Raw genomic sequence first — 12,596 nt, 5'->3', positions numbered from 1 at the left:
TTCCACAGCAAGTCAGAAACAGAGCAGAGAACAGTGTCTGATCATAGAAATGCAGGGCTGGAGGGACCTCAAGAGGGCAGAAACAGCATCAAGTAAACCTAGGCCATCCCTGACAGGTGTTTGTCCAACCTGCTCTTAAAACCCTCCCATGACGGGGATTCTACCACCTCCCTTGGAAACCTGTCCCAGCACTCAGCTGCCCTCTCTGATTTACAAAGGGAAAAAATACATTTCTCTTTGGTCTGTTTATTGACTTATTTATGTATTTCTACAGCAAGAGAAGCTTTTGTCGAAGCAGGAAACCTGCTCCGTGGATATGTAACAACGGGACTGTATGCTGAAGATGATGCACTGGTTCTGTAAGTGTTTGGGTTTTTCTTTTTCTTTTTGGTAAGACTATGAACTGCTCTGCTCTTCAGTGAATTCCATTGTATTTCAAGGACAGTGTTCCAGCTATCTGGGCATTCCTGTAACTGTTCCAGTACAGATACAAGCCCTAGTGTAGACAGGCCATAATGCCAGCACTGCTCTGTAAACAGAGATGGAAGCTGACTATGAGAGGGCACCGGGCTGGAACTCAGGAGAACTGGATTCTCTCCTGGCTTTGCCACTGACCTACTTGGGTGGTCTTGGCCAAGTCACTTTATGTCTCTGTCTTAAGGGTTTTTTCCCCCTTTCAGCTGCTGAGCTTTCACTTCCTCGTAATCTCAAACCCTTGCATCGTTCTCCACCCACAGAATTGTCCAGGGCGAGCAAGACCAAACTGCTAATGTTAAAAAAAGGGATGGGGAGGGGGGGCAGAAAACCCCTCTTTTGGCAAGTGTGGGGTGTGGAGAAAATGTTCATCCCTCCTTCATCCATCAGAAAGAAGCAAAAGGAAAAAGTCTCCCTCTCCATTTTTTCTTTTCTTTTGTAAGTTACTTTTGGCTGCTTCCTGTGTAGTGTGAACCTGATCCAAATCCCGTAGAAGTCCAGGCTGTCTCTCCAGGTAGCGTTCTGAAGGGATCAGTCTCCGTTTATACCCCGTGTCCCACAAGTTCCTTTTGTGTCCGTGCTATAAATCCATGTGGCTGGTAAGCAAGACCCTTTTCTGGAGTTGTAAAGCCAGTGGAAAACATTGCCCGAGTCCTTGTTGACTCGGCGAGTGGCTGCTGGTCATTTCAACGTTCAGATGCAAGGCGGTTCCTCTGCGCTGGGTGTCTACAGGTTTCCCATTGAGCCCGGTGAACATAGGCCCCATTGAGTCCGTGATTCAGCCAAGCACTTCATTGCATGCTAATGGTAAGCAAAGTGGAAGATAAGGGGATCTGAGCATGTGCTTAGGGGCTTGCTGAATCCAGGCCTCCGAGGTGATGAGCGCTCGGGACCAGATTTTGAAGGGTATTTAGTTGTCTGGAGATGCAGATCATCACAAAAGCAACTGAGGTGCCAAACTCCCATGGACATGGGTGTTCACAGCCGAGGGGCCTAGCTGCATCTTTTGGTGCCTAAATACCTCTAAAAATCAGGTCTTCCGTCCGGCAGAGCACTGTAAGCACGTGCCTGACTTGAAGCACGTGAAGAACCCCGCTGAAGGCAGTGCTTACAGTTAAGCGCGTGTTCAAATGCTTTGCTGGATCCTAGAGTGCTGTGGGCCTTCCAGCCCCGAGACCATGATGACTTCGTCTTTCTCCCTCCCCAGCCTTCCCCTGCACCGCTCTTCGCCAGTTTCACATTTTAATTGGGTCCCTAAGGACATAAACAATGTATTGCAGCAGGTTTTGCATGCCTAACCTGTTTCATTCAATTGCTCTAATGAGCCACTTTCCTACAGGGCCCATAAATATGCCGTGCCTCTTCCGGTGCTGCTTCTAGCTAGGCGTGAAGATCACAGAATAGATAGTATCCCGCTGTCAAAGCAGAGTGCACAGGACATGGTTCAGATAATCAGAGCCGAATTACTGGAAGCATTTGTAAGTATAATTGTTCCTTACGGTAACAAGAAACAGGCTTTCGTAATCAGATTTGTTTTCAGACAAATGCTGGGATGGTGGGGTTCTTTGAACTGACTAGCTCCATGCTTTTGCCAACTCAGTCCTTAAAACGATAAGGGTCCTCACCTGGTATAAATCGGTCTCTGAAGTGATGCATTGCCTGGATGGCAGCGTGGTCTAGTGGCTAGGGCGCCAGCCTAGGAGATGTGGGTTCTCTGCCTAGCTCTGACACTCACCTGGTGAGTGAGTTTGGGCAAGTCCCAGATTGTCAAAGGTATTTAGGCACCTGACTCTCATTGAAGCTAATGAGTTAGTTGCCTAAATAACTTTGAGAATCGGGGCCGCATTCTCTGTGTCTCCTAGTGGGGTTTAAGTGGCGCGTAGGCCTTGCACCATCCCCCTGGAGAGGGATGAATTTCATGCCCACATGCATTGTTAAGCCTGCTGGGTTCATGAATCTGCATTCCAGACGTGTTAAACGCATCCGTGACGTGAGCAGCTTTCACCCAATGTGTAAATGGCACCAGTCTGTAAAATGAGCCCCTTCCTTCTTCTGGTCTTGATCCTTTTTGCTTCTAAAATCCTTCTCACTTTGTTCTCTTGCAGCCAGAAATCACCGTGGAAAATCTCCCCGACTACTTGAGCCTTGAGAAACCTTTACTCATTTTGTTCAGCGATGGAGACCTGAATCAAAGAACGCGAACGGACATGCTGGGTTTGGTGAATGGAAGAGGCCACGAGGCGTTCATCGTTTGCTGGTTGAACCTGTGAGCATGAAAAAACTTGTTTGCTTCTTTCCAGTACCTAGCTCACGGCATTTGGAGGGACGCCATAGCTGGTTCTGCAGTACTGAAAACACTGCCTAGCTGATTTTTTTTAACCAGTCATTCAGTGTGAACTCACTGTGAATCGTGGCAGGGTTGCCTGCAGAAATAGGAAGTCCTATGCCTGTCCTGTGTCCCATGTTCCCATGCTGATGCTGAGTTATTTAGCAGTGATGAACGTCTTTAATAGCGTAGGCATATACAACAACACAACAGAGAGTGGCCCAAAAAGTCGAGTGCAGTCAGAGTTTAATGATGACCACCAGTGTTCATTTTTAGTAAGGAAAACTGCTCTCAGTTGCATCCTAGCCTTGTCCTTGTAACTGATGCTGCCCTGGAGTTTATTTTTCAATCCTAGGAGAACAGGGTAAATTCATTCTTGCTGAAGGAGTTCATTTGACTGATTTTATTTTCTCAGTCATTAGACTCATAGACTCTAAGATCAGAAGGGACCATTATGATCATCTAGTCTGACCTCCTGCACAACGCAGGTCACAGAACCTCATCCACTCGCTCCTGTAATAGCCCCCTAACCTATGACTGAGTTACTGAAGTCCTCAAATCATGGTTTAAAGACTTCATGGTACAGAGAATCCACCAGCAAGTGAGCCATGCCCCATGCTACAGAGAAGGCAAAAAACTCCCAGGGCCTTTGCCAATCTGCCGTGGGGGAAAATTCCTTCCCGACTCCAAATATGGCGATCAGCTAAACCCTGAGCATGTGGGCAAGACTCACCAGCCAGACACCCAAAAAGGATTCTCTGTAGTAACTCAGAACCCACCCTATCTAACATCTTAGTGTGAAGATACTCACAGCTCAATTACTGGCTGTGTATGGGAGAGAAAGGAAAGCCTTCGAAAGAAGGAGTTGAAAGAATTAAAGCAAAAGAAGTAACCAGCCCTGCCCGGCAAACAACCAAATTACGAAACAGAGCAAAGATAACAGCCGAGAAATACAAAGTTGTGGGAGGGAAGATTTTTATCCTCCTCCCTTGTGTATTTTTAATTGTTCCATCTCTTTAATTTTTTCCCTTCCCTGAGGCACTTCAATAAATTAATCATAAAGTATTCTGGGAACTGTATTGCGGGGTGGCGAGTAATTTAGCTCATGGGGAATGCACTTGGTTGTTTGTTTTGTTTTTAAAAGAGCAAACAACCTGGTTGCTGCAGATGTGCAGTATATAAACGCCCCCTGAACTTTTGGGTTTCTCTAATTTTCCCTACCCGTCATCCTCCACTGTTCTTTATTCAACAAGAAAAATCAACTCCTGTGAAGGAAGAAGCGTTGTTTCAAACGGGGAAGGTTGTGTTGTTTAAAGGGATAGAGTGAGAAGGAAATGCTGGTTTGCTTTATATCTGGCAAAATACATCCTCTTCTTCTTGGGTGAAGTTCACTCCCATGTCAAAGGTTCACACAGTTCCTAGGTACCACTCAAAGCAGGACTTAAGTGGTTCATAGGACTCACGCTGATTATCTTCACAGAGGTGAAGTTCACCCAGGAGCCCACACCAGTGCCCCTACACACTGGGCCACACTTCCTCCCTATTAAATGATCACTCCCACGCAGACGCATTAGGTCAGATCCAGCTTCAGCACGTTCAACACCTGACCTCGGTGCTACTGGTCACGTGCTTGAAGTTAAGCATGGGCTGATTTTGTCGGGGTTGGCCCTGCTTTGAGCAGGGGGCTGGACGAAATGACCTCCTGAGATCCTTCCAACCCTCCTCTTCTCTGATTCTCTGATTAAATGCTTTGCTGGATCAGGTCAGGGTGCTCAGCACCTTGCAGGATCTAGCTGTTGTGGCTCATTCTTGTCTCATTGCTAAAGTGTCGGTGAATGAGTTCAATCTGATCTGTTTTACAGGGAAAAGACGCCTGTGGGCAGAGGGGTCCTGAAGGCGTATTTTGGAACTCCACCTCCTTTGCCTCTTCTTGTCTGGGTGAACCTTCACTCCAGCGGTCAAGTATTTGCATTTCCTTCAGACCAATCTGTCAGCGAAACGAACGTCTTGTCTTGGCTCGAGAAATTAAAAGGAGGGCTTGAGATTCCCAGCAGTAAGTAATCATGCTTGTATGCTGTTTCTAGGCACGTTGGCCCCTGCTCTGTTTATGAGAAGTTGCTAGCGGTGCTCAGTTGGCTGTCACTGTTATTTAAGGATAGGAACATACAGTGATTCTGTGCGTGAGCCAAAGTACAGACAGTCCAGCCAGAAAAGACCACTCGGATTCTGCAGTCTGAGGTGCTGAGCTTTGTGAGACTGCTTATTGTCCAGAGCCGAGCATGAATTGTTCTGAACTGCCGTCCGTTTTCTGCCATAATCCCCAAACCTATTTTTGACACCTCTTCCCGCCCACCCCGGTACTGAGAACTGAGCTTTTTCGATGATGACTGCTAATGAAAAAGACTCCTGATTCTGTCCCAGCTCTCAGACTAGGAAAGTTCAGTGCTAAGCATGCAGCCTTCTCATGCATCTGCTGATAAAATGCATTATCGGTGGAAGGGGATCTCTGGCTTCGCATCTAAACTTCTTTGAAGAGGCGGTGTTTTCGTTATTGTTAACTGTGCAGTGGCTTGTGTGACTCAGGAATTGATGTGGAAAAGCCAAAACGCTTTTTACCATGCATTCCCACAACAATGTAAGTCTCACAATCACTGACCGACCACTCAACTCAGCCTTTGGAGCAATGTGAAATACAAACCTGGTGTATTGCTAATGACCCAGGGGAAAGACAGGGTGTTTTCGGAAGCGATAACCTGGGGCCAGATCCAAAACCCATTGAAGTCGATGGAAAAACTCCAATGGATTTCAGTAGGTTTTGGGTTAGCTTCCTAGTAGCCAATAACAAGATTGTGGGACATCCCTTTTTAGCCTAATATCGACCATCTGTTGTCCTAAATCTCTGCAGCTAAGGACATCTCTACATGTCCATGTACTCTGGATAGTTTCTGGTAAGTGGAGTCTTTTTCTCTATTGGAACAATTCCTCAGAGATCCTAATTTCCAGACCATTTCCAGTCAACACCTACAGAACCAGCTGCTATATTCTTTATACTACTGTCAAGCTCAGGATAGCAACTGAATCCTCTGGCGGTGCTGTGGTGATACTGATTGATCGTTGGGATAACACAGGCAAACAGGTCATGGAGCCACACACCGGAGTGCTAACATGTAGCACCTTTCCCAAAGTAAAATTTGGATAAGCCGGTTCGACTGGACTCTAGCGTGCTTGTTTAAAGCTGACTTCTCCAAACACAGCAGACACACATACAGCAGCTTGGAAAAGGGGGACACGTTTTTTGGGATCGTTCCTGTCGAAAGATACATCCCTTCCTTCCGTCAAAAAATTTCAGAACTGGAGATGTTTTGAGCAGCTCTAAACCAATGGATCTCAACCTTTCCAGAGCTCTGTACTCCTTTCAAGACACTGATTTGTCTTGTGTACCCTGAGTTTCACCTCACTTAAAAGCCACTTGCTGACAATCAGACATAAAAATACAAGAGTGTCACAGCACGATTACTGACTTTCTCATTTTTACCATACAATTATCAAATAAATTGCAACCCCCCTGGGTTGAGAAACACTGATATAGTATATGGAGCAGTATAAACAAGTCGTTGACTGTATGAAATTTTAATTTGTACTGACTTCGCTAGTACTTTTCATGTTGCCTGTTGTAAAACCTGTTGTAAAACTAGGCAAATATCTAGATGAGTTGATGTACCCCCTAGAAGACCTCTGTGTACCCCCGAGGGTACACGTACCCCTGGTTGAGCAACATTGCTCTAAACCCACATAGACGGTTTGGCGATTTGTCCCTCTCTAGTGGCAGGGCCACATATTAGGTTTATGAGTCTGCTACAGCTTCCTTGTACTATAGACTGGTTGCTGGTGGAACTTGAACTCAGGACCTTGCACTTCCTGAGCTAAGAATAGTTGTATGCAACAGGCAGCAACAGCACACTCATAAACCTGTTACGTGGTCTGGCCACTAGAGGGAGACAAAGCTCCACACTGTGGTAATCTGGGTGACATCAACAGCTTTATCGAATTTTCGTTTGGGAAGAGTCATAAAACTAATTTATTTTATGCTTTAATGCCCACAAACTGCAGAATCACCATTAAAAACATAAGTAAGAACCTTTCTTATCTAACTGAAACAGATGCACCTTCCTTACATTCATGAGTTATCTTGTACAAGATAGCAATCTCCTACCTCCTGAGGTCGGCTGAGTAAAGCTCAATTTCTCGGCTTTCTGTCCAATCTCCCAATCTAGTTAGGTGCTAAATGACACCCGCATTGTTTCCCCTGTGTCTGTACAAACAATCTGAATCTGCTCACTTTATACTGAAGAAATTATATTCTCTATTGTGTGTGCTTTTCATCAGTGCCCACAACCAGTTCATGGCAGGACCGGGACCTTTGTGTAGAATTCATCCATGGGCAGAGTAAGGACAATATCCCAATGATGTCCCACATACGCCCTTCTCACCCGTTACATCGCAATTTGTGTATATGTTTGTGCCTTGGTTGCCATGAGGGCGTTTTCCTGTTGTAAGAAACCAACCCAGCAGTACATCGCTATCGAGCAAAACACTTAAGGCATGGTGAGGTTTAGGCTTTCACGTGATTTCAATGGGGATTTAAGTATGTGCTTAAATACTCTGCTGAACGGGGGCCTGAATTAAGAAACCGACTTTTTAAAATAACCGTTATGGTGAAACTCAACATGCTGAATGTAGAACTTCGCTTTCGAGATTTACAAAACAACTTTTGTGAGGATTGGGTCCAGTTTGGTTCTGGTCAGAAAAGGTCAGTGTGGTACCATATGGGCAGCAGTCCTGCAAGAGCAAAAAAATGACTTTCCAGCAAAAAGCTTTATTTGCACACAATAGCAAAAGCCTGTAGGTTTTAATTATATCTTTCTGGGGACAAAATGGTTTAAGGGAAGGGGATAAATGTTATGCAAAGCTTGCAAAAAATGTTTAAAAACCCGCAACTTTTGGGGGAAATCGAAATGTTTTGTAAAAACCACCAGTTTGTCATGTGCAAAACAAGAATATGGTACTTAGAGTTGGGTCCTTTTACCCTATGGGAACTTTTTGCAGGAATTCAATGTTATGTGATGGAATTCACCTGGAAGGGCAAGAGATCTCATATACTACAGGAGGAATTTAAAAGGGCCAGGAATGCATATTGTATTTATTAAATTACTGTATTATTATCCTCAAGTTGAAGGCTCCATTTAAAGAATAAATCCAATTTCAAAAATACCAATTCTTTCCAGCCATAAGAAAAACAAATGCACTGAGTAGCTAATGGAAACCGTAGTGAAACTGATTTCCACAGCTGACTGAAATTGATCCGGCCAAACTGTTATGCTATAGAGAGTTCTGCTAGGCCCTGATCGTCACTAAGAATTGCACAGTGACGGATCTGTAGGATCGTGCAGTTCTCAGTGCAAGATCTGGGCCCGCCTGCCATCAGTTATGTCCCAACTTTCAGTCATTAACTTCTGATTGTATCCTCTTCTCAGCTACTTTGTCTGATGAAGACTGGAAGCCTCCACTTCCCGCCTACGATTTCTTACGCATGATGGAGGACACCCTGCCTGAGTTCACAGTGCACACTGTTTATAGCCGTGGGGGCACGAATGGGCCGCAGCGGACAGAGGAGGTATCTGAAGAGAAGTCGACGGTCAGAGAGGAGCAGATGGAAGAACCGGGGCTGGAAGCCGAGAAAGGCCAACCGCCTGGGAGAGACTTACGTGGTACGGTCCCACGGCTGGCAGGAAGAGAAAAGCAGCCCAAGAGACACACGGAACTGTGACAGCCAACGATCAACCTGCAGCTGCTAATGAAGGCCGTTCGAAAGGAGGCCAGAAGGACATTCCTCCCATGTCAATCCAATGTTTAAAATGGTCATAGCGATTCTTTAAAACCACAAGGGATGTGGCTGTGAACGGTGTGATTAACTAGTAGTGGCAAGACCAAAGTGAAGGCCGCATTGGGATTTCTCTTTAAAGCCCAATTTCCAAGCCTATCAAGCGCAGGTAATTCTGTCCAGGGTTATGATTTTATGTTCCCACAGCGGTGCTCGGAGCACGTTCCCGGCTGCCGAGGGAGCGTCCCAGCTGTGGAGATGGTCAGATCGCCACTTAAATCTCGTCCAGGGCATCGCATTTCATGGCAAATCAGGGCGGGAAATAGTCTGGCGTTTTCCTTCTCACAAGCTAATCAGGATGTGTGAACGGGCTAATTTCTGTTGCTGAGGACTTCGTCAACACACACAACTATCCCAGTGTGGTTAAAGCCATGCAACCTCCCCAAGTGTGTGTGCACCAACATAAGGCACCTTCATACCAGTGTAACTGTGTGCGCTGTAGGAGCTGTGCTGGCATAACTACGTTGGCAGAAAAATCGCACCCCTTGCCGTGATAGTTACATTGGTACAAAAGCTGCATGTGGAGCTGGCCATAGAAAGGGGAGCAGAGTGGGGAAGACAAACACGCTGGCCTACCCAGATTTCTTCTTTCCACTGAGGCAACTGCACCCATTTGGCCTGAGTAAGCAGCATCCAAAGCAAAGAAATCAGTCAACAAAACCCCCGGGCGCTCTGGCTGCCTTGATGGGGCCGGGCTGGCTAACGGCTGGCATTCTTGGTGACCAGGGGAACTGGCTTGCTCCCTGCAGGCTGATGGCAGGCAGCTGTCACCCATCACGCCGCACCTTTCTTTTGCTCCTCCTGTGATGATTAGTCAGGGTGCTGCAGATGAAAGGAGGGCAGGGGAGGGCAGCTGTTCAGGGCTGTGTGAAAGGCATCAGGGTTTGAGGAAGGGAAGGGTCGGCAGTGACACAGACAAGACACCCCAGACTGCTACAGTTGCTGAGATGTCAGTTTCACATCCTCTTCCAGCCTGGGCAACTTGTTGCCCAGCCTCCCTTTGGCCCTTGCTTCCCCTTTCCAATCAAAGGGGGTGGTAACGTATTCATCTGTGGGGCCTGATCCACTGGGGCTACTGGTGAGTGCAGGATCAGGCGCCTGGTAGGTTGGGAAAGAAGTTGAAGGCCTGATCAAGACCCGTGGAAGGCAGTGGGAATCGTTTGTGCACTGAATCAGCTGGCCTGAACTCCTTTCCACAAACTGTCTTTGCAATGAGCCCTGGACACCACTGGGCTCCATTGCCCAGCTCCTTTATAGTGTTCACCAAAAAAAGATGCTAATCAATTGCTCAGAGCATCATAAACGCTGCGTCTTCTCTAGACCTGCATGCTGGCCAGGTACCACGGTAATGGGAGTTATTTGAAATGCCTGGGTAGATAAAAATAGACCCAGAGCCATCTGGTTTTCTCAAGAGCCCAGACTGAAATAGCACGTTTCTTGACCTATGTGACGCTGTCTAGATTAGGGGGACCCTTTAGAATATTATTTAATATCAATATTGCAAGATCCCAATAATTTATACAGGATGTGCCATATCAGGTACCATTAGAAAGGTTATGGTTATTGTGATATTGTTTATGAGTATGTGTCATGTTTGCATTGTAAGTTATGGATATGTTCGATGTATCTGTATTTCAGCTCGTGCTGTGTTTGTGGGCGACACCCCAGACAGGATGGCAGCAGCAATAAGCTGCTTAATGGCCCATTAAGGGAACTCAAAGGTACAATAAGCCCAGGGAAAGAACCCAGGGGCTACACCTTATGAGTTACGAGGACTTGATTTAGTTGGGGTTGGTCCTGCTTTGAGCAGGGGGTTGGACTAGATACCTCCTGAGGTCCCTTCCAACCCTCCTCTTCTATGATTCTATGACTCGCCCAGGTGACCCTGGACTCCATCTTATTTCTGTGAATTTCTACAAGCTGCATGGCAAAAGAACATAAAAGGCAGCTGCTCCATCCCATGTGTCTTCATTCCTGCTTCCTACCTCTGGACCAACTCATCTGCAATTGAAGCTGTGAAACAAAGGACTGAGACCCATCCAGGTACTGCATGTACACCAGAGGGACTGTACAAGCCTGCAAACTCCACACTTCTACTGAAAACTTGATATATATGGACTTTCAAACCATTTGTATGTATCTGATTGCTTTAATCATATCACACCTCTCACCTTATTGGTTTCTTTCCTTGTATAATAAACCTTTAGTTTTAGTTACTAAAGGATTGGCTGGCAGCGTGGTATTTTGGGTAAGATCCAAACTTATATTGATCTGGTTCTGTGGCTGACCCTTTGGGGTCAGGAGAACATTTTTGGTAAAGAGCATAGCATTTTAATAACTTATCCCTTTACTGGACCTAGTGGCTGATTGGGAGCCAGAGACTGAAATGCAGTAAGGAGGCTGTGTGGCTTCTTGATAACCAGTGTGGGAGATCAAAGCACTGTTTGTTACTGGTTGGTGAATTTACTGCAGTATTAGCTGCCAGTTTGGGAAAATCTGCTCTCCTTTTGCAGCCTGCCCCGAACGTGGCATTTTCAGGTGGCTGCCCTAGGCACGGCCGGGTCACCACCTAGTTGTGAAGGCAGGCTTCAAAGCAGAATTTTTTTTTCACGGTTGTATTATAAATCTAATATAAAAAGAGCCATGAAATATTCCTAAAAGAAATAAAAGGAACAAAGTTGACTGGATCCTCCACTGGTGTCGATCTGTTCTAGTCTATATAAGTTCTTATACATGTTCATCTGAGCGCCTTCTAGGAGCGACTTAAGCAACGCGACTAACAATTGTAACGTGATGTTTGTTCTCTCGTCATCTCTCCGGTGGGAGAGGTGTGCACGGGGGGCGGGTGTTTTTGCTTTGGAGTTTTTTATAACCTATACCCATGACCTGCGTAGCCCCATTGACTTGGGTGCAGCTGTGATGACTGACCATCAAGGACCTGGCCTGGCGCGTGTCGTTAGTAGATAAGTGTGATGCCCAGAATGTGTGATTTCTCTCTCAGCCTGTTGAATTCTTACTGCCAAAGGACGTGCTGGCTTGAAATTGAGTTTGTGCGAGGGGGCAAAGGGGTTCAGATATCCACGCACTTCCTGACTGTTTCCTCTGTAGTTTGACTGTGTGGCAGGGACTCTCTTACTAGGTAAGAATGCTAGATCTTCACCTCTGTCCCTAGTACCAAGTTACCCATTGGGTGGAGGGCGGGTGGGGTGGGACGGGACAGTTTTAAAAAATGTGAATGTCCCCGTGAGACTTGAACCCACAACCTCGAACTCTGGGCTCGCTGTAGCCCCCGACGCTCACCTGCTCAATCCACCCTGGGGGGAGGAAGGGGAGGGATTTTGAAAGCCAACTGATTTGCTAACAACTGTGTTGCTGGTCCTGAGCACTGGGGATCTCTGCTACCAGCCGGAGGAGCTTGCTGGCATTAGCCACCATCCACAGAGTGACGCTCCAATAATTCTCGCGCTGGGCCCTGATCCTGTTGAAATCTAAGTGAGTTTTAATGTTGACTTCAGTGGGAGCGGGTCTGGACCCTTCCCCCCCAGTTGCTCAAGACCCCCAGGCTCATAGACGCTTTAAATGATGCCCAGAGCCCGTCATGATTTTCACTCTTGGTTCATAGGCACAAGCAGTCAGGAAAATTCCATCCACTGTTCACATCTCTTGCAAAACAAGAAGCCAGGAGCTTATTCAGGTGTCTCTACCGGAAATCATTAAAGGGAGCCCAGGGGAATTAAGACTGTTAATATTCCCTTTGTCTGTCTTTCACCTTTAATAGCAGTGAAGCCTTTGTGTGTGAGCGGTTTAAAAGTGAACAGCACAGCAAATGCCCCAGCACAGGTATGGTGCTGTCTT

General features: G+C 46.5%; 1 protein-coding gene across 2 annotated transcripts in view; it reads left to right on the top strand.

The window, feature by feature from the left end:
* The window catches only part of TXNDC16 (thioredoxin domain containing 16), a 60,295-nt gene extending 48,877 nt beyond the window's left edge, over positions 1-11,418 (top strand). For both annotated transcript variants that reach the window (XM_067554769.1, XM_067554770.1), the window contains exons 16-20: positions 275-359; positions 1,814-1,952; positions 2,580-2,740; positions 4,663-4,853; positions 8,335-11,418. In XM_067554769.1, the coding sequence (XP_067410870.1) occupies positions 275-359; positions 1,814-1,952; positions 2,580-2,740; positions 4,663-4,853; positions 8,335-8,627 (869 nt within the window). In that variant the 3' untranslated portion in view covers positions 8,628-11,418. The remainder of the gene's footprint in view (positions 1-274; positions 360-1,813; positions 1,953-2,579; positions 2,741-4,662; positions 4,854-8,334) is intronic.
* The last annotated feature ends 1,178 nt before the right edge of the window (positions 11,419-12,596 follow it).

The sequence above is a fragment of the Emydura macquarii genome, unplaced genomic scaffold (genome assembly GCF_026122565.2).
Source record: "Emydura macquarii macquarii isolate MOO-44397 ecotype Brisbane River unplaced genomic scaffold, CSIRO-AGI_Emac_v2 contig_1551, whole genome shotgun sequence".
In the NCBI taxonomy this organism is placed as follows: domain Eukaryota; kingdom Metazoa; phylum Chordata; order Testudines; family Chelidae; genus Emydura; species Emydura macquarii.
Note: the sequence above shows the minus strand (reverse complement) of the source record. Positions and strands in the feature narration are given on the sequence as shown.